Raw genomic sequence first — 27,045 nt, 5'->3', positions numbered from 1 at the left:
GCGTAAAGAGGAATGTAATGGGGAGGGTTGTCATAGGTTCCGGGATTTGAGAAACTATCACGAACGGTGAAAGCAGGTTGATTTTGGTCATCAGTAGTCTAGGCCAGCCCCAGTTCCTTCTGTGAATCCAGATCCAGGCACAACAGTTCCTTTATCAGATATTACAGATGAGATACCTTCCACTGTTGAACCCTAACCTCCATTGGATGACCATGACCTCCCCATTGCAGTTCGTAAAGGCAAACGCCATTGCACCACATCCACAACCTACTGCATTTCCTAGTTCTTGTCCTATGATCATCTATCCCCCTCTTACAAGTCCTTTCTTGCATCCATTGCTAATATTCCCATTCCCAGAATAGTGTAGGAAGCCTTGTTAGTTCCTGAGTTGAAGGATGCAATGAAGGTAGAAATGGATGCCCTTATGAGAAACAATACTTGGGAGATAGTTGATCAGCCCAAAGGGAAGAAACCGGTTGGATGTAGATGGGTGTTTACTGTGAAACATAATGCTAATGATTCCATTGAAAGTGTTGAAACTGAAGAGAGGAGAGGAGAGTTGACTGTTCTGCAATGAGGGTTCTGAGAAGAGGATTTCGAACACACCCTATCTCAGCCCTCTAACACTGTTTTATTAGATATATTTGAGTAATTACAAGGAGGCCCTTAGTTGGGCAAGAATTTACAAAGACTTAAAAAAGCTTAATATTGACAGGATGGGCCCAAAATAACAAGAAGAATAAACAACCTATGGGCCATTCGGCCCATCTTCTCTACACTCTCCCCCTCAAGCTGAGCATAGATGTCAATCATGCCAAGCTTGCTGGTATCATGTTGAAGTTTTGCCTTGGGAATGCCTTTGGTAAGAAAATCTGCCAACTGTCCTTCAGATGTGATGAAAGGAAGACACACTTCACCCGAAGAGACCCTTTCCCTAATGAAGTGTCGATCAACTTCAATATGCTTGGTTCTATCATGTTGCACTGGGTTGTGAGCAATGTTGATGGTAGCCTGATTATCACAGTACAACATCATTGGCTTGTCATATTCAACTCCAAGTTCTTCCATCAAAGATTTTAGCCATAATAATTCAGAAACCCCATGTTCCATGGCCCTGTATTCTGCTTCAGCAGAAGACCGAGCAACAACCGATTATTTCTTGCTTCTCCAAGAAACAACATTACTAGCTACCAAGTTGCAATACCCAGAGGTAGATCTTCTGTCATCAATGTTCCCGGCCCAGTCAGCATCAGTGTAAGCTTCAAGTTTCATATGACCATGCTTGGCAAACAGAATACCCTTTCCTGAGAGCCCTTCAAATAACATAGGATTCTCTCTACAGCTGCCAAATGAGTGTCTCGAGGAGCATGCATGAATTGGCTAATGCAACCGACTGCATATGCAATATCTGGCCGAGTCATGCATAGATACAAAAGTTTCCCAAGAAGTCTCTGAAAGATTCCTTTGTCTTCTAACAATGTCCCTTCTGAGGCTGAGAGTTTATGACTCATATCAATAGGAGTAGTAGCCGGTAGTAGCTGGTCTAGCACCCATCTTTCCAGTTTCAGAGAGCAAGTCGAGAACATACTTCCTTTGGGAGATAAGAATCCCATCCTTGGATCGAGCCACTTCTATGCCAAGAAAGTATCTCAATTCCCCCAAATCTTTAATCTCAAACTCTGTATGGAGAAAAGATTTTAGATCATGAATTCCTGAGGCATCATTACCTGTCACTACAATATCATCTACATACACAATGAGGTATACTGCCAGAGGTCCACTCCTCTTCACAAAAAGAGTATGATCGGACTGTGTATGCACATAACCAAAGTTAACAAGTGTTGTTCTAAATCTCTCAAACCATGCTCTAGGGGACTGTTTTAGTCCATAAAGAGATTTCTTCAGCCTGCATACCTTCCCTTTTATATCGGCTCCATACATCCTTGGAGGAAGAGACATGTAAACCTCCTCATGTAATGCACCATTCAGAAATGCATTCTTCACATCCAATTGATAAAGGGGTCAGTCAAAGTGAGCAGTTAAAGATAGAAGAACCCTCACAGATGTTATCTTGGCAACAGGTGCAAAAGTCTCTAAGTAATCAATCCCATATGTCTGTGTATAGCCTTTTGCAACCAGCCTGGCCTTGTACCTTTCAATGGTGCCATCATCTCTGTATTTGATAGTAAAGACCCACTTGCAACCAACAGGATCCTTCCCTTCAGACAAATCCACCACTTCCCATGTGTCATTCTTGTGTAGGGCATCTATTTCAGATTTCATAGCATCCCTCCATTCTGGAATCTTAAGAGCTTCTGACACAGACCTGGGAATAGGATGAGAAGCAACAGAAGAGAGATAAGCAAAATATGAAGGTGAAAGCAAACTGTAAGAAAGGTGCTTGGAAATGCAGTGTGCAGTGCACTTCCGTTTTCCTTTTCTAACAGCAATGGGAATATCAAGGTCAGGGAAGGATGAATCCAAAGGTGCTGAACCAGTACCTATTGTCTCTTCTGTGACTGGAAGTGTAGGAGGCTCATGTGTTGTACGAGAAACAACCTGCACATTTCTAGACCTTTGCCTTTGATACACCTTGGGATTGAGGATAGGACGAGGAGGTAGGGTACTGGGACAAGGAGAATGGAACGACTGATCCAACCTTGATTCATTTGAGGGAGAGGCAGACACATCAAGGGACTCAACAGGGACAGGAAGAGGAAGAGCAAACACCTGTGTCAAATCCTCCCCCTGTGGACAATGTCCTTCTGGAGAGGAACCATAAAAAGGGTTAGAACAAATTCATGGAATTGTTTTACAAGTCTTGGAACTTCATCAAGGGATTTCATCAGGAATATCCAAGTGAATCGTGAAAAGTCATCAATAAACAGGATAAAATATTTGTAACCACCCATGGAGGGTAAGTGGTAAAGCCCCCATACATCAGAATGCACAACATTAAAAGGAACAGAAGATCTTTTATTTCTCAAAGGATACTTGCTTCTACAATGCTTTGACAATTCACAAGACTCACAATGAAGACTGGACAGACTAATTCCCTTAAACAGTTCAGGGAATAGATGACTCAAGGCCAAAAAAGACAGATGACCAAAATGACAATGACACAACATAATCCGACTAACAGACTCTGAAGAGACAGATCCAAGAGCAGCATTCCCAAGATGATCAGTGCATTGTCCCGGAGTATCAAGTAGGTATATTCCGTTCGCCTCATGGCCACTCCCAATCACCTTCTGAGACTCCAGATCCTGAAAAACACAGTAGGAAGGAAAAAATGTTACACAACAGTTTAGTGACTTGGTTAAACTGCTCACAGACAACAAATTTGTATTTAGTTTAGGTACATGAAGGGCAGAAGGTAGGTACAAGGAATCTGTAGTCTTGATGGTTCCCTTACCAGAGATAGGGGCAAGTGAACCATCAGCTAAAGTGATTTTATCACGTCCAGGAAGTAAGTCATATGAAATAAACAAGGTAGACAGATTGGTCATATGGTCAGAAGCACCTGAGTCAATAATCCAAGGAATCTTGAGATTACCTGAAGCGGTAGCATGATTAGTAGAAGCCCTTATACCTGAATGAGCAAATGCTGAAGTAGTAGAATTTCCTGAAGGGTCGGAAGCAGAGGTCACATCACTCAACTGACTGATCATCTTCCCAAACTTTTCATATTCTGCTCTCATAGCTGCCAACTGTGCAGAAGTAGACATCTCTTCACTATCTGGCCCGGCAGCTACATTTGCACTTCCTGATCTTTTACTATCATATTTTTTCTGAAACCGAATGGGAACAAGATTAGGATGTAACTTCCAGCACTTGTCTTTGGTGTGCTTCGGCTTCTTGCAGTACTCACATACAACTTCTTTCTTTCCTGTGCCACTAGAATTTCCAACATTCCCTTTAGGTTTAATTCCCATATTGGCAAAGTGATCATTAATATCAGCCCCTTGAACCTGGACAGCCCTTCTACTCTCTTCACTACTCACCAATGCATAAGCTTGTGACAAAGAGACACACTCCTTGGAAAGAATATTCTGTTTTGTGATATCATATTCCGGGTTTAGTCCAGTTAAGAACTCAAAAACCTTGTTCCTTTCAACCAATTTTCTGTAGGTCTCTGCATCATTAGTGGTGTCCCAAGTTACAGCTTCAATTAGGTCAATCTCTTGCCATAGGGATTTCAGGGTTGAGAAATATACAGCAAGAGGTTTCTCTCCTTACCTTAAATTCTTTACATCACTTCTCAATTTATATGCCCGGGCCACTTTGAGTTTTTGGGAATAGGTTTCTACAACACTGTCCCAAATTTCTTTTGTTGAATTCATCCATAGGTAGTGTTGACTGATTTGTGGCTGCATTGAGTTCACAAACCACCTAATGACAGTGTAATTTTCTTGCATCCACTTCTCGTAGGATGGATCATCTTCTGGGGGAGCCTTCTTACTCCCGGAAATGAACCCCCACTTTCCTCTACTACATACATGAATCTTTACTGATTGTGACCATGCCAGATAATTAGTTCCATCTAGTTTAACTGTGGTCACAGTCAATAAGGAATCACTTGGAGTCCCCTGACCCAGTCCATATTCAGCACCACTTTTGTTTTCAAACTCTGAGGAGTACATCATGTAAACACTCCAAATATGATTTCAGATGACTTCTACAAGTATACTGAATAAGGACAAGCAATAACTGAGTTCAGCCGACCACAAAGAGGCAACACTCTGAGTTCAGCCGACCACAAGGAGGCAACACACTGAGTTCAGGCTTCAAGAAGTAATCAGAAACTCCTAGGCACTGTGCACTCAGCCGAAGTACCTTTTCAAGGTTGTACACTCAGCCAAGAAGAGCAAGTACCAATCGGTATTGCTGAATAGGCCTTTTCACAAACACAGTGTGGGCAATAGAGACAACCCCACTGTCAAGGAAGAGAAAAGACCCCAAAAACAGTTCGTAAAGCCCCCTAAAACAGCCGAACAAGAGTAACAAAAAACAGCCTTGTTACAAGGATATTTCGACAGGTTTTAACAGTCCAAGAAGAAGAGAAAAACAGCCCAGAAATTTCTGGGTTAAACCAGATTTAATGCAGTTGAAGGTAGTACAGACCAGCTAGGATTTTCGGACACTTCAACAGTCCAAACACAGTCGAAGGTAATACAAAACAGAACCAGAAAACTGAGCACAACTTATAGTTCGAGCTTCAACAGTCCAAACACAGTCGAGCTTCAAAAAAGAACCAGAAAACTGAGCACAACTTACTGTTCGAGCTTCAACAGTCCAAACACAGTCGAGCTTCAAAAACAGAACCGAGTTGTTCCCCTTCCCCTTTTTTTCTTCTTCTCTGATTCTTCCTGGTCACCGAACCCCTTCTCCAAGAGATTCTAGTCTTGGGCTCGTCCAATGACCTCCAAGAATCAGGCAGTACGTGACTAAGCCTCCAGCCCTAGGATGTTCAAGTTCATATATGCTCTGATACCATGTTGAAACTGAAGAGAGGAGAGGAGAGTTGAGTGTTCTGCAATGAGGGTTCTGAGAAGAGGATTTCGAAAACACCCTATCTTAGCCCTCTAACACTGTTTTATCAGATATATTTGAGTAATTACAAGGAGGCCCTTAGTTGGGCAAGAATTTACAAAGAACTTAAAAAAGCTTAATATTGACAGGATGGGCCCAAAATAACGAGAAGAATAAACAACCTATGGGCCATTCGGCCCATCTTCTCTACAGAAAGGTATAAGGCCTGATTAGTTGCAAACACCTTGTTTATTAAGAAAGTGGATTCTTCCTTAACCTTGCTTGTTGTATATATAGATGATATGGTAGTGATAAGGAGTGATAACAATGAGATTGAGTCTCTTAAGCAACTCCTTCATCAAGAGTTTGAGGTAAAAGATTTGGAAGAGCTATAATACTTCTTGGGTATTGAGGTAGCTGGGTCCAAGCATGGGATTTTTGTTTCTCAAAGAAAGTATGTTCTTGACTTGTTGGAAGAAACTGGAAAGTTGGGTGTTAAGCCTGTTGACACACCTATTGAACAAAAACACAAGATCAGTGCAGAGGATGAAGAGCCTCTTGAAGATAAAGCTTTGTTCCAAGGGTTAGTTGGAAAACTCCTCTATCTTTGTCCCACACGCGGACATCAATTATACAGTCAGTGTTGCTAGTCAGTATATGCACCCTCCTAGAACTATTCACCTATTTGCAGTTGAGAAGATATTGGCATATTTGAAGAGGTGCCCAAGCAGAAGTGCTTTATTCAAGAATAATGATCACATGAAGATAGAAGTTTGCATAGATGCTGATTAGGCTGGGTGTGTTGATGACAGAAGATTTACCTTTGGATATTATGCTTTTGTAGGAGGTAATCTTGTCCCTTGGAGGAGTAAGAAACGAAATGTTGTTTCTTGTTCCGGTGCTGAAGCTGAATATAGGTCCATGGCAAATGGTGTGGCTGAAATTCTATGGTTGAAATCACTATTTGAGGAGTTGGGTATTGCTTATGAGAAGCCCTTAATGTTGTACTGTGATAATTAGGCTGCTATTAATATAGCCCATAATCCAGTACAACACAACAAAACTAAGCACATTGAAGTGGACCGACATTTTATCAGAGAAAGGGTTGCATCTCAAGAAGTATGTCTTCCGTATATCACCTCCGACATGCAGCTTGTAGATCTTCTCACCAAAGTTGTTTCTGGGAAGAAGTTAGAGGCAGACCTATGCAAGTTGGGAATGACAAATATCTATTCCCAACTTGAGGGGGAGTGTAGAGAACACTGATGTGGACCCCACTATGTTCATATGGCAGTAGTAGACAATTAGTTTTTCTTTTATTATTTTGCCATGTAAGCAATAAGGGTAATTCAGCCCTTTTATAGTTATTCGAATATGAATATAAATTATAAGAGTGGGGCGGCTATTGCAAGTCATTCTCTCTCTCTTTTCTGAATTCTCACTTTGAGTTCTCCTCTCCTCTCCTCTCCTCTTCTTCTCTTCTCTTCTTCTTCTCTTCAATCTTTATTTGTTTTTCTCATTAAACCTAGGACAGATTAATGAGAGGATGAAGTGGCAACAAGAGAGTTCAAGAAGAATTTGCAAGAAAAAGAACCTAACTGATTAAGGACCCAAACTCTAGAATCCCCAAAACTACTGAATTCAACAAGTCAACCAAGGTAGAGATATTAGAAATTTCAGATTCCCTTAGATTTCTAGTAAAACCCAAATTCCAGCTCAAGTTTGAAGAGGAATAGGAAAAGCTGATAAAATCACTAATAGGTTTACCCTTGAGTCCGGAAAGAGCAAAGAGGGAAGGGAAGACCTCTGACAAGGGGGATTCCCCAATGCAGATGTCCTCCCAGAATCTGATTTTCTGACCCAAAGCTAAGTCATACTATATGGGGAAGAAAGAAAGGAAGAGTATCATGGACAGCCTTCCAAGGTGCACAAGGTAGCTCTCTGCAAGCGGCCCACATCCCAGCCATTGCTTGATTGCCCATGGATACTTGAAATAACTTTAGTCCACAATTTCTCATTTTCTTTGGGGAACCTCCAAAGCCATTTACTCAACAGGGCCATATTCTTCAGTTTTACATTTCCAATTCCCAAACCCCATTCACCTTTCAACCGCTTCACCTTCTCCCACCTAATTAGAAGATCTTTTTTCCTTTCCCTAGACTCCCACAAAAAAGTACCTCGTAATTTTCTCAATTCTTTTTATCACAACTTGGGGCATTTTAAAAACCAACATGTAGTAGACTGGAAGATTCACCAAGGTGGATTTGATCAATGTGATTCTCCCTCCCAAAGAAATATAATTTCTCTTCCAAATTGCCAATCTTTTTTCAAACCTTTCTACTACTGGGTTCCAAAAACTGACCGAATGAGGGTTTCCACCAAGGGGCAATCCCAGATGACACAAAGGCCAATCTCCAGTCTCACAACCCAACAATGCAGCCAAATCTCTCAACTCACTCCCGTTCAAATTGATGCCGGCCACTAGACTCTTACTCTTAGACCAGTTGATTCTCAAGTTGGAGATTCTTTCAAACAAGTTCACAACTAATTTCAGATTTTCCACACCTTCACTGGTATCCCCTTCACAGAAAATGACGGTATCATCTGCAAATTGCAAATGTGAAACCAGAACTCTATCTCTCCTGATTGACCAACCTTTGATCAATTGCATAGAGTTAGCCTTTAAAATCAGTTTAGTCAAGACCTCAGCTACCAAAGTACAAAGAAGGGAGAGAGTGGATCTCCTTGTCTTAAGCCTCTAGTCCCTTCAATGAAATCAACTACAATGTCATTCACTAGAACTGAATAGTGACTTGTTTGCATGCACTCTTTGATCTACTTACAGCCTAAGTCTCCAAAACCACTCCTTCTCATTATGGTGATCAAAACTCCCAATCCACAAGACCATAGGCTTTCTCCAGGTCCAACTTAATTGCTACTCCCTCTTTAACCTTTTTTGAGCCTCCACACACTCACTTGCAATTAGAATTTGATCAATAATTTGTCCATCTTGGACGAAGGCCCCTTCGTATTGGGAGATGAGAGAGGGGAGCACTTTTTTAAGCCTCAAAGAAAGGACCTTGGTAATTAGTCACTAAGCTTATAGGTCTGAAGTCTCCTGGCTGGGTGGCACCTTGCTTCTTTGGGATCAAAAATAAGAAAGTTGAGTTCATCCCTGGATTAATTACTCCCCTTCTATGGAATTCCCTGAACACTTTCATCAAATTCATTCTTAATTATCTCCCAGCAATCTTGATAGAAGGCCTTAGTGAAACTGTTATGGGCCCAGGCGTAGGATCAAATCACGGGTCGGTCCACGGGGAGAACCTCTAGCTTCCCCTTGCGCCTCCCTTTGCGTGCATACCCTATCGTGGCGACCTAAGGGGTGATTTGTCCAAGAGATCACCCTAACTCTCCTCAACTCTTCTCTTGACTGAAATTCTTGGATGCCTTATTCCCTAGTCGCAGCTCCTTAAATAGGAGATTACAAGAGGTGAGGGTCCTCCTTGTAGGAAGACTCCTTGTTGAATTTGACTGCTTACAGACAAGACTCCTAACTTGGGAAGGATAAGGCTTCCCTAAGATAAAACAAACTCCTACTCTTCTAATAAATAAAGTAAGAACAGATAAGAGAAGTTGCTCAAGATAAGCTGCTGCTGGCTAAGGATAAGATAAGCTGCTGCCTACATGGGTCCCGCATCACTGCTGCTGCCAGCGGCGGTAAGTCTTCCCCACGAACGCATCCACAACATTAAACCCCTCCTGGATATGCGTCTTGAAGATCAATCCAGGGGATCCAGACTTCGAGAATACCTCGACTGACTCGGGATCGAACAAAAGCTTGAGGTTGGAGAATGAGTCTGCCATCCTTCAGGGGTGGTAGGGGAGGTACTTTATCAGGAATACCTGTAAATGGCTTGAGCAAGGATACGTGGAAGGTATCATGGAGCTTGCTGTGTTCTAGCAGTTCGAGCTGATATGCAACTTTCCTGATCTACCGTAAAACCTTGAAGGGCCCGTAAAATTTGGGAGCCAATTTAGGGGGAGCCCTGCATTTGAGGGAGTGTTGTCGATAGGGCTGGAGCTTCAACCACACGAACTGTCCTGGTTCGAGAGTTAATTCCCAATGGTGCTGGTCATAGGCATTCTTCATGCGTGCCTACGCTTGATGTAAGCGGAGAGAGACTTCGGCCAGGAGGGCATCGCGGTCTTGTAGGTTACGATCAATTTCATCCAACCGCGTCGAATCGGGTTCGTAGGACAATAGGCGGGGCGGGTCCCGACCATAGATGACTCGGAATGGTGTCATGCCAAGAGAAGAATGATAGGCTGTGTTGTAACAATATTCGGCCCAAGGAAGCCAATCAACCCATCGTCGTGGTTGGTCACCCACAAAACAACGGAGATACATCTCTATTGTACGGTTTACCACCTCTGTTTGCTCGTCTGTCTGAGGGTGGTAGGCTGAGGAAAAAGCTAGGGTTGTACCCTGCAACCGAAACAGCTCCTTCAAGAAGGTGTTGGTAAAAACCGAGTCCCTGTCACTAACGATGGATTCTGGTAGCCCATGCAAACGGAAAATGTGTAAAGAAGACGTGGGCAACTGAAACCGCGCTATATGGGTGGGACAGGGGAATGAAGTGAGCATACTTGGAAAAGCGATCCACCACCACGAATAAGACCGAATTCCCGTCGACCTTGGGTAGGCCCTCAATGAAGTCCATAGAGATATCAGCCCAGATTTGTGTTGGGAGGCTGGAGAAGGCCTACCGGGTGCAGGTTTTCCCATTTTTGTTGTTGGCACGTGGAGCAATTCTGGATGAAGTCCCGAACCAAAGTCCTCATGCCAGGCCAATGGAAATCGGCTTGGACGCGATGCAATGTCTTTTGAATGCCCTCATGTGTGGAGTTATGTATGCTAGAGATGACGGAGGGGATTAAGGAACAGTCGGCTGGGAGGTATATCCGTCCTTTGTATAGCACTAGCCCGTCGTGAATGGACCAATTCGTGTTGGTCGTTCCGGACTGTATTTTCTGAACAAGGTCCTTCCATTCCGGTGGTTGGGGCAGCATGCTTCTAATGCCTTCTAACAGGGTGACGCGGGACCATGAAATCGCACAAAGAAGCATAGCATCTTCGTCACGTCTGGACAGGGCATCTGCAGCCCGATTTAAGGACCCTGCCTTGTAGTCCACCCAGAAATCAAACCCGAGCAGTTTGCTCATCCAATGTTGTTGAGGCAAAGTGGTCAACCGCTGCTCCAGTAGATACTTGAGGTTGTAGTGATCAGTCTTGACGACGAAGGGTCTTCCCCACAAGTATGGCCTCTAGTGTTGCACGGCCTTAGCTAGTCCAATCAACTCGCGCTCGTAGGCCGGTAGCTTTAGATGCCCGTCAGCCAGTTTGTGGCTAAAGAAGGCTATCGGATGTCCTTGCTGTTGTAGTACTGCTCCAATACCTACACCGGATGCATCGCATTCAATCGTAAATTCCAGGTCAAAATTTGGTAACTGTAGTACGGGTGTGGAGGAAAGGGCATCCCTTAAGTTCGCAAAGGCGGCGTCAGCTGCTTCATCCCACTGGAATGCGTTCTTCTTTAGCATACTGGTTAATGGGGCAGCCAATAATCCATAATTCTCCACAAACTTGCGGTAGTACCCGGTCAGTCCTAGGAACCCGCGAAGAGCCTTGGTGGATTGAGGTTTGGGCCAATCCTGAATTGCTTGGATTTTAGAGCCATCCATTGTGACACCTTGCCCACTGATTATGTGTCCTAGATAAAGAACCTGGTGCTCCCCGAAAGAACATTTGGGCCGCTTCAAAAAGAGCTTGTGTTGGCGGAGTAGTTCCAAAACATTTCGTAGGTGATGTACGTGTTCAACCCATGATTTACTGTAGACTAGGATGTCGTCAAAGAACACTAAGACGAATTTGCGAAGGTGGGGCCGAAATACCTCGTTCATCAGTGACTGAAATGTGGATGGAGCGTTGGTGAGACCGAACGGCATAACTAGAAATTCAAAGGGACCATGATGCATTCGGAAAGTTGTTTTCTCCACATCCTCGGGGGCCATCTAGACCTGAAAATATCCCCATCTGAAATCTAGCTTCGAGAAGTACTGAGATCCGTGGAGCTCATCCAGCAGCTCGTCTACCACGGGAATCGGGAATTTGTCTTTGATGGTTCTGTTGTTGAGTTCTCTGTAATCCAAACAAAACCTCCAAGTACTGTCTTGCTTCGGTACCAATAAGACCGACGAAGAGAAGGGGGAGCGGCTAGGGCAGATGATCCCTTGTTTCATCATGTCCGCACACTGCTTCTCTATCTCGTCCTTCTGCAGATGTGGGTAGCGATATGGCCGTACGACGACCGGTTTTGAACCTGTTATCAGAGGAATCTGATGGTCACACGATCGGGCAGGTGGAAGTCCCTTGGGTTCGTGAAATATATCTGAGAAGTCGGAGAGGAGTCTTTCCATATCTGTTGTGTGCATAGTTCCGCCTTGGAGTGTATGCACATGCGGTTTCTTTGCCTTTACTCTGGTTCCCTGCCAAGTAACTTGTTTTCCATTCAGGTGGAATGACATTGTTAGGGCGCTGAAATCCCATAGGATAGGGCCTAGAGTAATCAACCACTTAACTCCAAGTACTATATCAAACCCGTCCAAGGGTAGCACAGATAAATCAGCAGAGAAGGGTTCGGATTTGACCTGTATTTGGATGTCCTTACAGATTCCAGGGTTGTGAACCCTCTCTCCATTTGCAACGGCTACCTGTAGTTGCGGTCTGCTTTCCACTGGTAGTTTCAGTTGAAGGGCAGCCTGCTCACTTACAAAGTTGTGCGTGCTTCCCGAGTCTACAAGGATACGTACTGGTTTCCCTGCCACCTATGCCCGTAGTTGCATAGTTTGGGAGGTCTTTATCCCGGTGATGGCGTGGAGGGAGATCTCGGGTTCTAGTGTTGCGGGTTCTTCCTCGCCTTCCTCCAGTTCATCTACCAGGAGGCAAAATAGCCTCTTGCATCTGTGGCCCGCTGAATACAGCTCATCGCAGTTGAAGCATTGCCCTCTTGCCCGACGTTTTTCCATCTCAGCTTTGGATAAGCGTTTGATGGGAGGTGTCGTCATGCTGCTTCCTGTGCTAGGTGTCGGTTTGGGATTGATACCTGTGTGAAGCTTTTGTTCCCTGCTGGCTACCGAAGAAGGGGCCACTCCGGTTGACTTCGGGGGTTCCATGATGTCGTTGACCGCCCCATGCTGAAGGATCCTCGGCTGATCTATAGCTTATGTTCGAAAGCACGAGCTAGGTTCATGGCGGTGACCAGATTGGGAGGATGTTGCATCTCCACATCTACCCTCAGGGGCTCAGCAAATCCAGCGGTGAACATATCCACCTACTGATTTGAGAGTACCGAGACGGCTCTGGCGAGAAGGGTCTGAAATTGGCACTGGTATTCAGCTACGGTGTCTGTTTGCTTGAGGCTGATTAACTCACCTAGTGGGTTGCTCGTCAATGGGGGCCCGAACCTGAGGAGGCAGTAGGACTTGAATTGGTCCCAGCTGAGCTCTGGTTCCTCCTGCTCCACTCGGTAGAACCAGAGTTGTGCTTCCTCCGTTAGATGGAATGCGGCCAGGCTGACCTTATCTCTTTCCTCTATACGCTGATTGCGAAAGAATTGTTCACAATGGTATAGCCATCCCAGTGGGTCTCCGCTGCCGTTGTACGACGGGAACTCCAGCCTACTATACTTGGGAAAGACTGCTGCTGCTGGGGCAACGATCTATCGTTCGCCGGCTGATTCCGCCAAATCTGGTCAGCGGCTGTTGGTGGTTGCCGTCCCTTCGGGGCTCCTCTCCCTGTTGGAGAAATATGACTCTAGCAAGCGACGAAGCTCCCGGACATCATCCTTGACTTCTCGTACTTCTACGTGGTTCTCCACGAACCGGTGCTCCAATTCGTGGACCTTGGATTATAGCCGCTCCATATCGCCCATGACGTTCGGCTCTGATACCAAAATGTTATGGGCCCGGGCGTAGGATCTCGTCACGAGTCGATTCCACGGGGAGAACCTCTAGCTTCCCCTTGCGCCTCCCTTTGTGTGTAGACCCTATCATGGTGACCTAAGGGGTGATTTGTCCAAGAGATCACCCTAACCCTCCTCAACTCTTCTCTTGACTAAAATTCTTGGATGCCTTACTCCCTAGTCGCAGCTCCTTAAATAGGAGATTACAAGAGGTTAGGGTCCTCCTTGTAGGAAGACTCCTTGTTGAATTTGACTGCTTACAGATAAGACTCCTAACTTGGGAAGGATAAGGCTTCCCTAAGATAAAACAAACTCCTACTACTCTTCTAATAAATAAAGTAAGAACAGATAAGAGAAACTGCTAAAGATAAGCTGCTGCTGGCTAAGGATAAGATAAGCTGCTGCCTACGTGGGCCCCGCATCACTGCTGCTGCTGGCGGCGGTAAGTCTTCCCCACGAACGCATCCACAACAGAAACCATCAGGCCCAGGAGCCTTAGATCTATCCATAGAGAAAATGGCTTCCTTAACTTCAATTTCCCCAAACCTCTTCTCCAAGGCTTCCTCTTGATTCTCTTTCAAGCTTCCCCATTCCAATCCTCCCAAACCCCATCTCTTTGTGATTGGCCTACCAAATATTCTCCTCCTCCAATCTGTCCAGTCTTTCCATCTTCCCCCAACAACTCCTTTTTTATGTAATACTAAGTTTCAAAAGGTTTTCTTGTTCCATAACTTAAGATCCTCCTTCAACAACCGCAATTTTGTCATCATTATAAAGCCATCTCTCCCTTGTATTTGATAACTCTTCAATTTGCCTTCAACACTCTTTTTGTTTTTTGAAGAATAAGAATAAAATTTTATTGATAAAAAAGAAAAACTGATTACTACCAGACATGGGTGCTAAAATAACACCCAAAACCAGCTACAAAAGGACAACAAAGACATGACCAAACATGATGGAAACAAATGCCCCCCAACACTGCAAAAGCACCTAGTCTTCAGCTTCAAATGTCTCATCATAACAATCACCGTCCCCATCCCAGACCTTACCAACTTCTTCTTCATGATCTCTTCCTTTTTGCTTTTTTTTCAAAATTTTCAAAAGCTCTTCTAGCAAACTCCTCACTTTACCAGGAAAAAAAAAAAAAAAAAAAAAACCTAAGCTCTTCCCAATTTTATCCTCCCTATCAACCAGACTCTTAATCTTCGCTTTATCCCCCTCGTCCTTCTCTACAGCTGGAGTGGAGCATGCTGATCATTGTCCTCCTGTTGCTGGTGCTTCAAGCCCCAGTTATAAAGATGTTAGAGATTTTGTGGTGGTTTTTGATGCTCCTGTTCTTGTTGAGGAAAATGCAGGAATGCCTCAGGAAAAAGGGTATGCTTCAGACAAGTCTGATTCTTATGTTTCAGGGGAGGATCTTTTAGCCAAGTTGAAAAGGTTGGAGAGAGGAGGAAGAGGAGACCGCAGTAGAAAGCATCTCTGTTGATGCTGAAAATGAGCTTGGAGATGAGGCAATAGGATTGAGGATTGTTGTTACAGGTGACAACGATGGTTGCTAGGACGAGAGCCATACCTGTAACAACTTGTGTTTTGAAGAGGTGAAGGCTGGAAGGTTGGGCATTGATTTGGCTCGGAGGAGAAAGGTCGATGAGAAGAATGTGGAGTCATTTATTGGGGAAATCAGCAAGAAAGCATGTGGTTCAAGAAATCCTCATGTTGTTCATGTGACTAAAATATTCTCTCATTTGAAGCCTGGTCTGGCAGGGGGCAGGACCTACAAAAAGTTATAAATGGGTTTACAAAAGAAAAGATTCGAGAGGCAATTCTTCATCAGTCTCTAGCCACAATGGGGTGACGATACAAGTTTAACCATTGGACTCTCATTTGGTAAGGTGCATCAAGACAAGAAGGAGAGTATTGAACGTTCTGATTCTGATGGGAATGTGAAGGTGCGAAGAAATGAAGAAAAGAACCAAGTTGTGCCTCTTCAGAAAACAGTGGAGAGAGATGTCATGGTTGGAAAAAGTCTTGGTCTGTTTTTTGGGGTGGTGAGGAGTGTGCTAGGAGGGCTTTTGAGGAATTCAAAAGGAGACAAGAAAAGTTATCCATCAAAAAAAAAAAGAAAAGTTAAATAAAAGAGATTCTGGGGAAGGAAGAAAGATTTGGGATGAGGATGATTCAAGCCAGGTGGACATGTTCGTGGAAGAAGATCGAGGGACTCTTTTTGGTCTTCGGCTGAGTCTAGTTTGTTGTGGCTATTTGCTTGTTGAGTCATTGTAATCTTGATGTATTTGGTGGTTAGCGAATTTGTTTGGTGAGTCCACTGTTTCTGTCTCTCTCTCAGGGGATATCTTATCACCTTTCTTTTGTACTTCTTTCTTTTATTTATGATTTTTTCTCTTTATTCTTCAAAAAAAAAGATACAAGCCTAAAATGACAATTATTTCACCTTTTCGGAAAGTTTCAAGTGAGTAGCCCCTCCGAAACAAAAGAGTAAGATCATTTCCCCACCCATGTTCATTTAAAAAATTCAAGAAATTTAAGGGTGGCCATTCATTATGATGTAAGGAATGAAACAGACATAGACAGAACATGTGTTGGTATTTCATAAAATAGCTTGAACTTCCCAGGTTATTCATCCTCATGGTAAAAAACCCTTGTCAGCACAGACCTCAAATGGACGCAATTACTAACCAGAAAACCTCTGTCTTCATATATCCTTTTTTTTTATTTTTGAGAATTACAAAACAATGGAATGCTCTAAATCAACCCTCAGTTTTCCTACCAAAAATAGAAATACATACATAACCACTTCATCTTCCTCTTGCACTCTCCCTCTCTCATGGGCGTTCAATTTTTCCAATTCTCATCAAGCAGCCAAAGTTTGAAACCACTTCAGAACTCTTTGAGATGTCACTTTAGTACTTGCTATTTAACTTGTATGGATATCAATGCTTGCTCTTTTCTCTTCATCTTTCGCTTTTTTTTTTTTTTTTTTTGTGTGTGTGTGGAATTTGAGGTCTCCCTTCGGACCCTTCCACAAGATAAAATTCCTACCACCGGCCCCAGCTTGGATCCACAGTTTTGTGTTCTAAGGGAATAGAACACAGATCAAATTGTACCCGTCAAAGAGTTGTCTACATATAAATAACACACAACACACAGGAGAAATGGCCTAAACCTAAAGGCGATAATCAACTCAAAAAGAAGAAAAAAAAAAAAAAAAAAACAGCAGTCATTGATCGAACAAGCAATAACCAAGAAACAAAACATAGACGTACTGTATTGGGAAAGGCCTTGGATGAATCACCACCATGAGCACATACAAGGGGAGGTTCCCTCAACCAACCACACTTCCTCAGTTGCATCTGCATAGAAAATAATACTAACCCTTTTCACCAACCCACAGAGAAACAAATTCTGTGATCAAAAGGGAGGAGGAGGAATTAAACCTGTTGAAATCGCCTGAGTCTGAAATGGAAAAATATTGGGGGGATTATAGCTAAGAAGGCCAGGATCAGAAGCAAAGGAAAGAGTTTCTGGTTAGAAAATCTCCTAGCCCGATTCCACCATCCACCGTGGCGTTGAAGCTGATATTGATGTTTCTTTCCCGGTTTAGGAGTGGCCATCTATTTGCATTCAGATTTCAGCGAGCGAGAGAGAGAGAGTGGAGGAAGCTGTTTGGTACTTCAATTCCAACGGATCTATTTCTACCAGATTCAATAGATCTCCCCTTGATAACTACGACGTAAAATAGGAGTTGACATATGCGCCCCACTAGTACATCTCAGCCTCAGCGTGCATCGGGAGAATTGAGATCTTCTCTTCACACAGCGCGCCTCACGGCGACATCCCATTTTGTATTAGAATTGGTTGTGGCGCACTATGCGAGGAGCCAATCCAGATTCGCATTTGGGAAAATCTCTGTATTTGTTATCATGGGATTGAGAGCAAGGGTAAAAGTATTAAAAACGTCAAGTGTATCGAAAAGACAATTTTAAGATACGTGTGAGAATACGCATGCTTAAAGAGAAAAATTAAGATACACATACATATGCTTGGAAATACTATAAATACTTTAATAAGTTATAAAATACATCAACAACACTAAATATAAGACCTCAATGAGGTGTATATATATTAAATTAATATATTTTAATAATTTTATGAAGAAATATATTATAGATAATTATAATTTCATTAAAAATCCTAAGCTTAAATATACTTAATAAATTCTAATTCATAAGTTTTAATGTTTTATGGGATGTGAAAAACCCAACTCTCCTATCCAATCATAAAACATGCATTGGCACAACTTCTATGTGAAAATATAATTAATAATTATTTATTGTTTAAATATTTATTATTTATTATTCAGTTCCAAAAATTATAAAATATAAATAAACAATATATAATATATTCAAAAAATAGTTATTAAAGAATAAATTTCAATTGTGGATATGATAGATCATCCATAGAATTATAATATATTCAATCATTGTGATCAAATGATAAAATATAATTACTTATTTATTTGTTTTTTAATTCTAAAAAAATAAAAAATAATTAGTAAAGATGAATTTTCAATTGATCTATGGATATGATAGATCATCCATAGAATTATAATATATTCAATTGTTATGATCAAATGACAAAATATAATTAATTATTATTTATTTTTTAATTCTAAAAATATAAAATATCAATAAAATATTAAAGAAGAAATTTCAATTGCTCTATGGATATGATAGATAAATTCATAGATCTAAAATACATTTAGTCTTTATAGTTGGAGAAAAAACTTACATTTTCAATTTTTTTGTTACTTTATATTTTTCCCCAAATATTTTCATGAAATTTCCATAAATCTATTGATAGAACAAAAAAAATTGTGATTTTGAATGTAAGAAATGTAGATCAACATAAATTTAAACATTAAAGAAAAAAAGAAATCACAATATATTATAAAAGATTGAAAAAATTTACCTATTTTTGCCATATTTTTTCAGAATTTGAAAAATCTTTAAAAAAATGAACGATTCACACTAGTTTCTTGCAAAATTTTGCAAACCTAGCACTCTAGGAATGAAGTTTGGAGTTTTAAAGTCATTTGGGGGTGAAAGAAGGCTTATTTTGGTGAAAAGAATCTTTCTTTCCCCTTAAATTTTTTTAGTTTTTGATCATATCTTTTTCATCAATACGCTACTGATACGCCTGATACACCCCTGGTATGCCCCCGATATGCCCCTAATACACATGAAAAAAGATGAAACATCCATTTTTCATGTGTATCCTGTATCGGTTTTTAAAAGATATGATACGACACACCCCGTATCGGGTGTATCGTATCAAAATTTTAAACCATGATTGGGACCACTATAAAAGTGGAACCCGCCATGTATATCATGTTGGTAAAGGATTGGAACGTGTTTTATTGGCATGTGATCCGAATTGGTAATTATTATGGTGGGGATCTATTACCAATGAAAAGCTCCCAACAATGTCCCAGCATACAACTACATAAACACGAGGAAGAGATTGTCTTCTGTCAGGGCAAACTCCTGCCCACACCGAATATCTCCATAATTTTTTGCAATATAAAAATAAGAATAATTAATTTCAGCTAGGGTTGTTCATCAAACTAATGAAACCAACCAACCCATTCCAACTCGACCCGAATTGGTCAATTTTTTAGTATTTTTGGTTGGCTTCGGTTCAATAATTACCTAACCTAACCAGATCATATCAGTTTTTCAGTTTGGCCACTTGTAAACCGACCAAAATTGAACTGACTCGACCAGATATATATATATATATATATATATATTCAATATAATTTTTTATACATGCAAGTGAGAAAATTCTCATATTTCTTAGTCTAAAATATTTAATATTGTAAATTTAATTTTTTATTAATAATACTGGTGTAATTTTTTGAATTTAAATATAATTTTTTAAGTTTAAATCTTTTGAAATAATCGACCAAACCAAAAATCAACCCAAAATGATACAACTCGGGGTGGCTAGATTTCACTAATGGCTGGTTAGTTTTGGATGACCAAACACCCCAACTCGACTAGGTTAGTTTGGTTGGCCAAGCAATTATAACTGAACCAAACTAACCCATGAACACTCCTAAATTTTGCTAAATTAATAGTCTAATCTCTAATAAATAACACTAGTTATTGTAAATTTTCTATTAACAACAAAATAAAAATAGATTTGTACATAATTAATGAAAATATATTTATTACAAAAGTTACAATAAATATTATTAAAAATAAAATGAATATTAATTTTAGTATATATAAATATATAATAGATATAGATAAACATATTAAAATTATTATCAATAAATATTAGTTTTCTAAAAGTTCTTTCTAGAATTATTCATTGATATAATTGAACTAATTTTTTATTATTAGTAAATTAATAATTACAATTATTATCTATTTTTAATATCAATTAAATTTTTTTCGAAAGTTATTACATACTTTTGTTATTTGGAAGCTTCAATACCTCTAAATCATTTAATCTATTTTTTATTATTTCAATATTATTTAAAAATTTTTAAACTATTTATATTTCATACTATTATTATCAAATATTATATAATCTTTTATAATTATTTTGTATTTTTGGTAATTTTTAAAGTTATTACATAATATCTTTGTTGAATTTATTTTTTTAAATAATATTTAATATATGATTTAGTTATTAATTTTTTTGTATTTAAAAATTAGTTATTTATAATATTATTTAGTTACTTAAATAATATCACTATTTAAATATTTAAAACATTAATTTTTTATTAAATTTAATAATCCTTAAATTTATACTTTATACTATTATTACATAATTTAGTTATTAATTTTGTAAAATAAATAATTATTATTTATTCAAATATGATGAAATCTATTATAATTATTTTTCTAGTTTGAAGAACTTTATTAAATTTATTACATAATTTCATTATTTTAATTATTTAAAATTTAATTATATTAAATATTTTGTTATTTAAAATATTTAGCTATTTAAATATTTAATTAATATGTAAGATATTTAAAATTTTCATTTTTTAATTTGATTTATTTTAAATTTATTATGTGAATAATAACATTTAATTTAAAATATTCACACACACACACACACACACACACATATATATATATATATATATGAACTAAAATTGACTTTGACATTGTATTTTCATAAGCAAAATGAATTGAAAAGAAGAGCTTGGGTAGATATCAACCTCCTAAAACAACTAGTGGATTATTGGTCTCTCGCAATTGTGAAAGTCAATGTGTTTCATTGTTGCATAGGAGCTAGGAAGGTGGTGATGTAGATACATGATTGCATGGGAGTACTTTTCTATGAACTTTGCTTATAATGAGCTTTGGAAGTAGAAGCTAAATTTGTTGGATTTTTTTCTCTTAAACAGAGAAACACTAGTTGGTTAATTAGGTGGTTATGTTTGGAGAAGGTTCCAATAACTTCACAACTACATGTGATGTTTTACTTAATGGTAGAAAAGACATAAACGGAGAAAAACGAAGAGGATCCCTAAACTAACAGACCATGAAATTCTCTGTTTGTGTGATCATCATTGACAAACAGAGAGACTAAGGAAGCTAGATAGACTCAAAGATTAAGGGCCCGTTTGGTGTGTCTTTTCACACTGCCTTTCGGTTGTTTACAAGCCGGGTAGACCGATTTTCGATCTATTCCCGTTTGGCTCACAGAAGATCTAGCCACCAAAAGATGGAGTGTCGAAAAGATGCAAGAAGCCCACTTTGGGCTGATTTTGGGAAGCTTTAAATGAAGTTTTTCGCGTCTTTCGCATTTTATTCTCATGCGGAAAGACAAAAAGATGTGTGTTTTTCAAACATGCTTCAGACTTCTCAGATCTTCATGCAAAAGCTCAATGCGTCTTTTGCATGCCAAAACTACTAGAAGATCTTCCCAAAAAGATGTGCCAAGTGGGCCCTAATCCTCTAGACTGAGAAAAAGATTTGTGTGATCATCATTGACAAACAGAGAGACTAAGGAAGCTAGATAGACTCGAAGAATCCTCTAGACTGAGCAAAAGAAGAGTCATGTTCAAATGATCATGGCTAGAGTAAGTCACCAAACTCCTCTTATTTTGGTTTCATTAATATCTTTTGTATGTTAAGAGACGAGTTTGAAATTTATTATTTAGCATGAAACCCATACTGGTCTCTCACACATAGAAACTTAGTTTTTAGTTTCTACTATGACAAACTTATTAAAAGCCAGTTATTTGAGCTCTCTAATATGGCCAAATGTCTTTGGGCATTTGAATGAATTTAAAGCAATGCAAATATGTTGATTTGGGTGTAAAGCATAGCATTTTGGACCTAGCAGAGCTTCCTTTTTCAAAGAGAAAAAAGACAATAACTTAAGTGACAATTCATGGTTTTGAAGTGATAAATGAGATCATTGACCATTAGCAATCAACTAGTCAGAACTCATGTGATGCTCATGATTTTTTAACCGAATTGCAAATTAGAGTTAATGGGATTTTAAAGAGCCCTAGAAACTTATAAACACCATACCACAAAACTTCATCACAGGTATCCCCTATTTAAGCCTTCATCACACTAAGATTTTAATTTTAAGCCTTCATCACTAAATGATCCAAGAGATCAATACCTCTAGAAAATCCATCGTTAGCATCCGATTTTTGCTTAATTCACCAATGAAACCCCAATTTACCCTAAACACCTGATCAGACCATTTTAATCCTTCCAAAGTACCTAAAAATCTCTGAACACCATCATCAAACCTAGGTCCTCTTAAATTATCTACCCCTGAAAGTTCAACCCAAGATTCCCCTCCATTTTTTCTTTTATCAAACCAAGATTCCCTTTTGAACCCTCTCGTTAGCCTAGAGCACCTACAACCCATATCTCCTTGATCCTAACACCTCTAGATCAATTAGACCACATAATTGAACCCTAGACACACCAAAAACATCTACCTAGGGATGCAAGTTGGGCAGGTTGGGCTGGGTTTATGATCAACCTGGGCCCGACCCTAAAATTTGGACTTAAGGCCCAAGCCCGGACCGGACCACTCTAAAATTATACATACATACATACATACATACATACGTACATACATACATATATATATATATGCAAATATGTATGCAAAATATGTATATAAATAGGTAAATATGTATACAAATGTGTATATATATACAAATATGTATGCAAAATTAACACACACATATAGATATATATATACACATACACACACATGTGTATAGTTAGGCCAGGCTCGGGCTAGGTTTGGGCTACTTAAGGCTAGGCCCGGGCCTGGCTCGAAAATAGAGAAGCCTGATTACTTGGGCCTGAACCCAACATATCTAAAATTTCAGGCTGGACCGGTTCGGGCTCGGATTGGACCCGCCCAAGTTGCATCCCTACATCTACCCATAAATTTTTAACCAACTTAAAATCCCCCATTTGCCCTATCATCGAACAAATATTCTATTTAGGATACTCTCTTTGATCCAAATTTCCATGATTTTGGCCCTCTAAAATCAATTAGATGTTTCCATAAGATCATACACCCTAAAAACCCTACCCACAAAAATTCATCCCAAAATAACTTTGTTTTCCCCTTAATTACACCAAGATTCTATTTTAAAGCTTTGTATTGACTAGACCAAGTCCTTTCCGAATCTGCTGAATCTCAGCATGCTTGGGCCAATCTAACCCTACCAATCAACCCATAATGCTCAAAAACACCACCTTGCCAAATTTCAACAAAAAATTGCCCCATTTTCCTTTCCATTACACCAAGATTTTGTTTCAAAGTTAATAAATTAACCAAATCACCAATCCTCTAGATCTGCCTAATTTGAGCCTATTTAGGCCAATCTAACCCCACCAGTTGATTCAAAATGCCTAAAAATCCCACCTAGTAAAATTTTAATAAAAAATTACCCTTGTTTGCCCTTCACATAAAAAGAGGAAGAATGATTGATTAGTCCAGGTCAGAATTTTATAGCCCTACCATATAAGGGTGATGAATCCTGATCATGAATTAATGCCAAATTTACAGGCAGGATGCGATTGATAGGGGGGATACTAGTAGACTATGGGGGGCTGTCATTCAGAATTCTACATTGGGTTGTAGAGTACTTAACCCATAAAAGATTCCATTTTGGCCAATCTCATTGGCCCGTACATGCAAAAACACTATATATACTTAAATCCATCTCCACCCTTCATTTTTTTACCCCAAAATACCCACCATTAGATTAGAATTTTGTTTCGGCGACATTGAACACGACTTGACTAAAATACCCCCCAAGCTTACTAGAATAACCAAAATACCTAAAATAAAAAAATAAATATCATAATTAATTATGGTATTTTGATATAATTAATTAGTAATTCGTTAATTATGGTATTTATTTAATTATTTAGCAATATTATATGTATTTTTGTAACAATATTTTTATTAATTATGGTTTTTAATAATTAATTAATAAATACTATTAAATAATGTATTGATGATATTGTTAATTAATTAAATAATTAAAGAAATTTCATAAAATAATGTTAATTACTATTGATAATTAATAAAATAAATTAAATAATTAATTATGAGAGAGGGAGAAGGGAGTGATGAGGTGGCTTCATGAGGGAGCAAGAACGGCTAAAATGAAGAGTGTTTGAGAGTTCTCGATTGGGGTAAAGGAGAAAGCTCATGCCATGATGTGGCGTGTTTTTTTTTTTTTTTGAAAATAAACAGGAATATACTACATCAAATGGGGGTAGTACGTCCCCAAAAGTCAGTAGAACAAATAAGAAGAGAAGGGGAAAGATATAAGATACTAAAATATAAAGAAGAAGAAAGAGCCTCTCCAGCCAACTAGTCAGCCATTTGATTTGCTTCTTTGTAGACATGTTCATACTAAAGATCTCCTTCGAATAGATCTCTCTTCTGTAAGTAGCTTGAGATAGTACCTTCCAGATTCCAAGGAACATCCACCTTTCGTTTGAGGCAAGAGATGACAAGAGACGAATCTCCTTCTATGATGATAGGAAACTCCCTATAATTTGTAGCTTGGACATGGGCTTCCCATGCAACCCAAGCTTCAGCCTGGTTAATGGAACAAGTACCAATCTTATATTCTTTGAACGCTAGCACCTTATCAAGATGGTCCCGGACTATATAGGCCACCGAACATTTTCCATCACTATTGCGAGAGGCATCAAAGTTTATTTTGATAAAACCATATTTTGGAGCATTCCAACTAATTTTATTCCATCACTTATGAGATGTGGTAGAGGTACTGAATTTATTCCCATCGAGAATTTCCGTAAACATATTTTGAGCGTTATCTAATAGTATTGAAATGGGAGTAGTACCATCATTAAAAGTTTTGAAGTTCCTATTTTTCTAGTCCACCCATAAAACATAGGCCATTTTTTTCTTAATGAAAGGAGTTTTGCTTTCTTCTTTAGTTCACATTGTTATCCACCAGTCCCTTAGATTTTCATTTTCCTTTAGCCCTTCCAAGGGAGCGTTTAAAGTCGACCAAACTTGCTTTGTGTGATCACAAACTTTAAAAATATGTGTAGTATCTCCCTTAACCCACAAAAACTACAAGAGCCATCAATATTAAGTCCTCTTTTCCTTAAGTGGCTTTTAGTAAGCAGTCTATTATTAAACAGAAAAATAGAAATATTTTGATCTTTGGAGGGCATTTCAAATTCTAGATGCTATTCAACTAATTAAAGTTGTTAGGAGAATTGGATAAAGTGGAACATTTGAGTAAATAAGCTGATTTGATAGAGAAGGTCCCCTTAGGATTGCACCCCCAAACCCTTTTATCCTCCATGTTATTAGGGGCAATATGAATAGTCTTAATGTTTTGCCAAACATTTTTAGAGACCTCATTTTTAATTTTGTCTTCCTTCCAACACTCCCTCTCAAAATCAATCATTTCTACAACTTTGATATTAATATTTATGATATTTTCATGGTTTGAAGTTTCAATTAGAGGTTTGTTATATACTCAATTATCTAGGTAGAACTTAATAGAGCTTCCAACACCCACATGCCAACGAAACCCCAAACTAATGAGATCTCTAGTAAGGAGGATGCCTCTCCAAGCCCAAGAGATCCCTTTTTTTTTTTAATTTTAATGACCAAAAAGTTTTCCCTTCTCAAATATTTGCTCTTAGCAACTTTTACCCACAATTTATCTTCTTCGTTCAGAATCCTCCACCCTGACTTAGCCAGGCTGGCCTCATTGACCCAACAAAGTCTTCTTATTACCATACCTCCCCACCTTTTGGGAGTGCAATTCATTAAGTGGAGGGATTTCTTATTAGTGGTATTGTCCCGAAGAAAATCTCATTGAATTTTATCCAACTCATCAATGGCATTTTTAAGGATTTTGAATGAATTCATTATAAATTGAGGCATCATGTTTGTTGTTGAATTGATGAGAGTTAATCTACCTTCAGTTGAAAGGGAATTTTTTTCCAATTTGCCAATTTATTAATTATTTTCTCTTTAACCTGAGAAAATTTATTCTTTGAACTCTTCCGGTGATAATGGGGGCCCCTAAATAAGAATTACATTTAGTCTACAGAGGGATTTTGAGAATTTTAGAGAGCATCTTCTAGAATCTATTAGGTGTATTCTTAGAGAAAAATACAACAGATTTGTTAAAATTTGGACATTGACTTGAGGCCTTTGCATAACTTGTAATGATTTCCTTAACTTTTAATCACGCAGGAATTGTAGTATTTGCAAAAATAAAACAGTCATCTGCAAGTTGCAAGATGGGAATTTTTGGACCCCCTCTCGAAACTCTACAACCAACCTACTTTTCATTTTCCCTTGCTTTTTTTTTCTAACTTCTTTGCAAATGCTTCAGCACATAGAACGAAAATGTAAGGAGAAAGAGGGCCTCCTTGCCTAATACCTCTACTCGGTTCAAATTCATCTGTTGGACTCCCATTGATTAAAATCTTATAGGAGGCCGGCTTATTACACTCTATAACCCATGCAATTCATTTCTCATGAAAGCCAATTTCTTCAAAACTTTTTCCATAAATTCTCATTCTAATTTATCATAGGCCTTTTCCATATCAATTTAACAAGCCATAATCCCTGAGCTTCCTTTCTTCTTTTTCATCGAAAGAATCATATCATGTGCAATTAGGATATTATCATTAATTTGTCTGTTTAGCACAAAGGCACTCTAATACAAGGATATTATTTTGTTTGGGAGATGTTTTATCCTATTAGATTTTAGTGGCGGGTTTCAACTTTAGGGTATATATATATATATATATATATAGATAGATAGATAAATTGATTGTTTGAAAATTTTCTATTAAATAACAAAACAAAAATAGATTTATACATAAATATTGAAATGATATTTATCACAAAAAAAAAAGAATAAATGAATGGTCGGTGATAAAACATC

General features: G+C 39.0%; 1 protein-coding gene across 6 annotated transcripts in view; it reads right to left on the bottom strand.

The window, feature by feature from the left end:
* Positions 1–17,531, bottom strand: part of GDPD4 (PLC-like phosphodiesterases superfamily protein) — a 90,359-nt gene extending 72,828 nt beyond the window's left edge. For 3 of the 6 annotated variants that reach the window (XM_088947797.1, XM_088947800.1, XM_088947798.1), the window contains exons 1-2: positions 17,009–17,458; positions 16,838–16,924 (exon numbers count right to left, since the gene is read on the bottom strand). In XM_088947797.1, coding sequence (XP_088803923.1) covers positions 16,838–16,924; positions 17,009–17,185 — 264 coding nt within the window. In that variant the 5' untranslated portion in view covers positions 17,186–17,458. Of the gene's footprint in view, positions 1–16,837; positions 16,925–17,008 lie in introns of all 6 variants that reach the window. The other 3 variants (XM_088947799.1, XM_088947802.1, XM_088947801.1) reach the window with 2 other exon arrangements.
* Between the last annotated feature and the right edge of the window lie 9,514 nt (positions 17,532–27,045).

Source organism: Nelumbo lutea, chromosome 5, assembly GCF_056320005.1.
Source record: "Nelumbo lutea isolate HS-2025 chromosome 5, American lotus-T2T, whole genome shotgun sequence".
Taxonomy (NCBI): domain Eukaryota; kingdom Viridiplantae; phylum Streptophyta; class Magnoliopsida; order Proteales; family Nelumbonaceae; genus Nelumbo; species Nelumbo lutea.
Note: the sequence above shows the minus strand (reverse complement) of the source record. Positions and strands in the feature narration are given on the sequence as shown.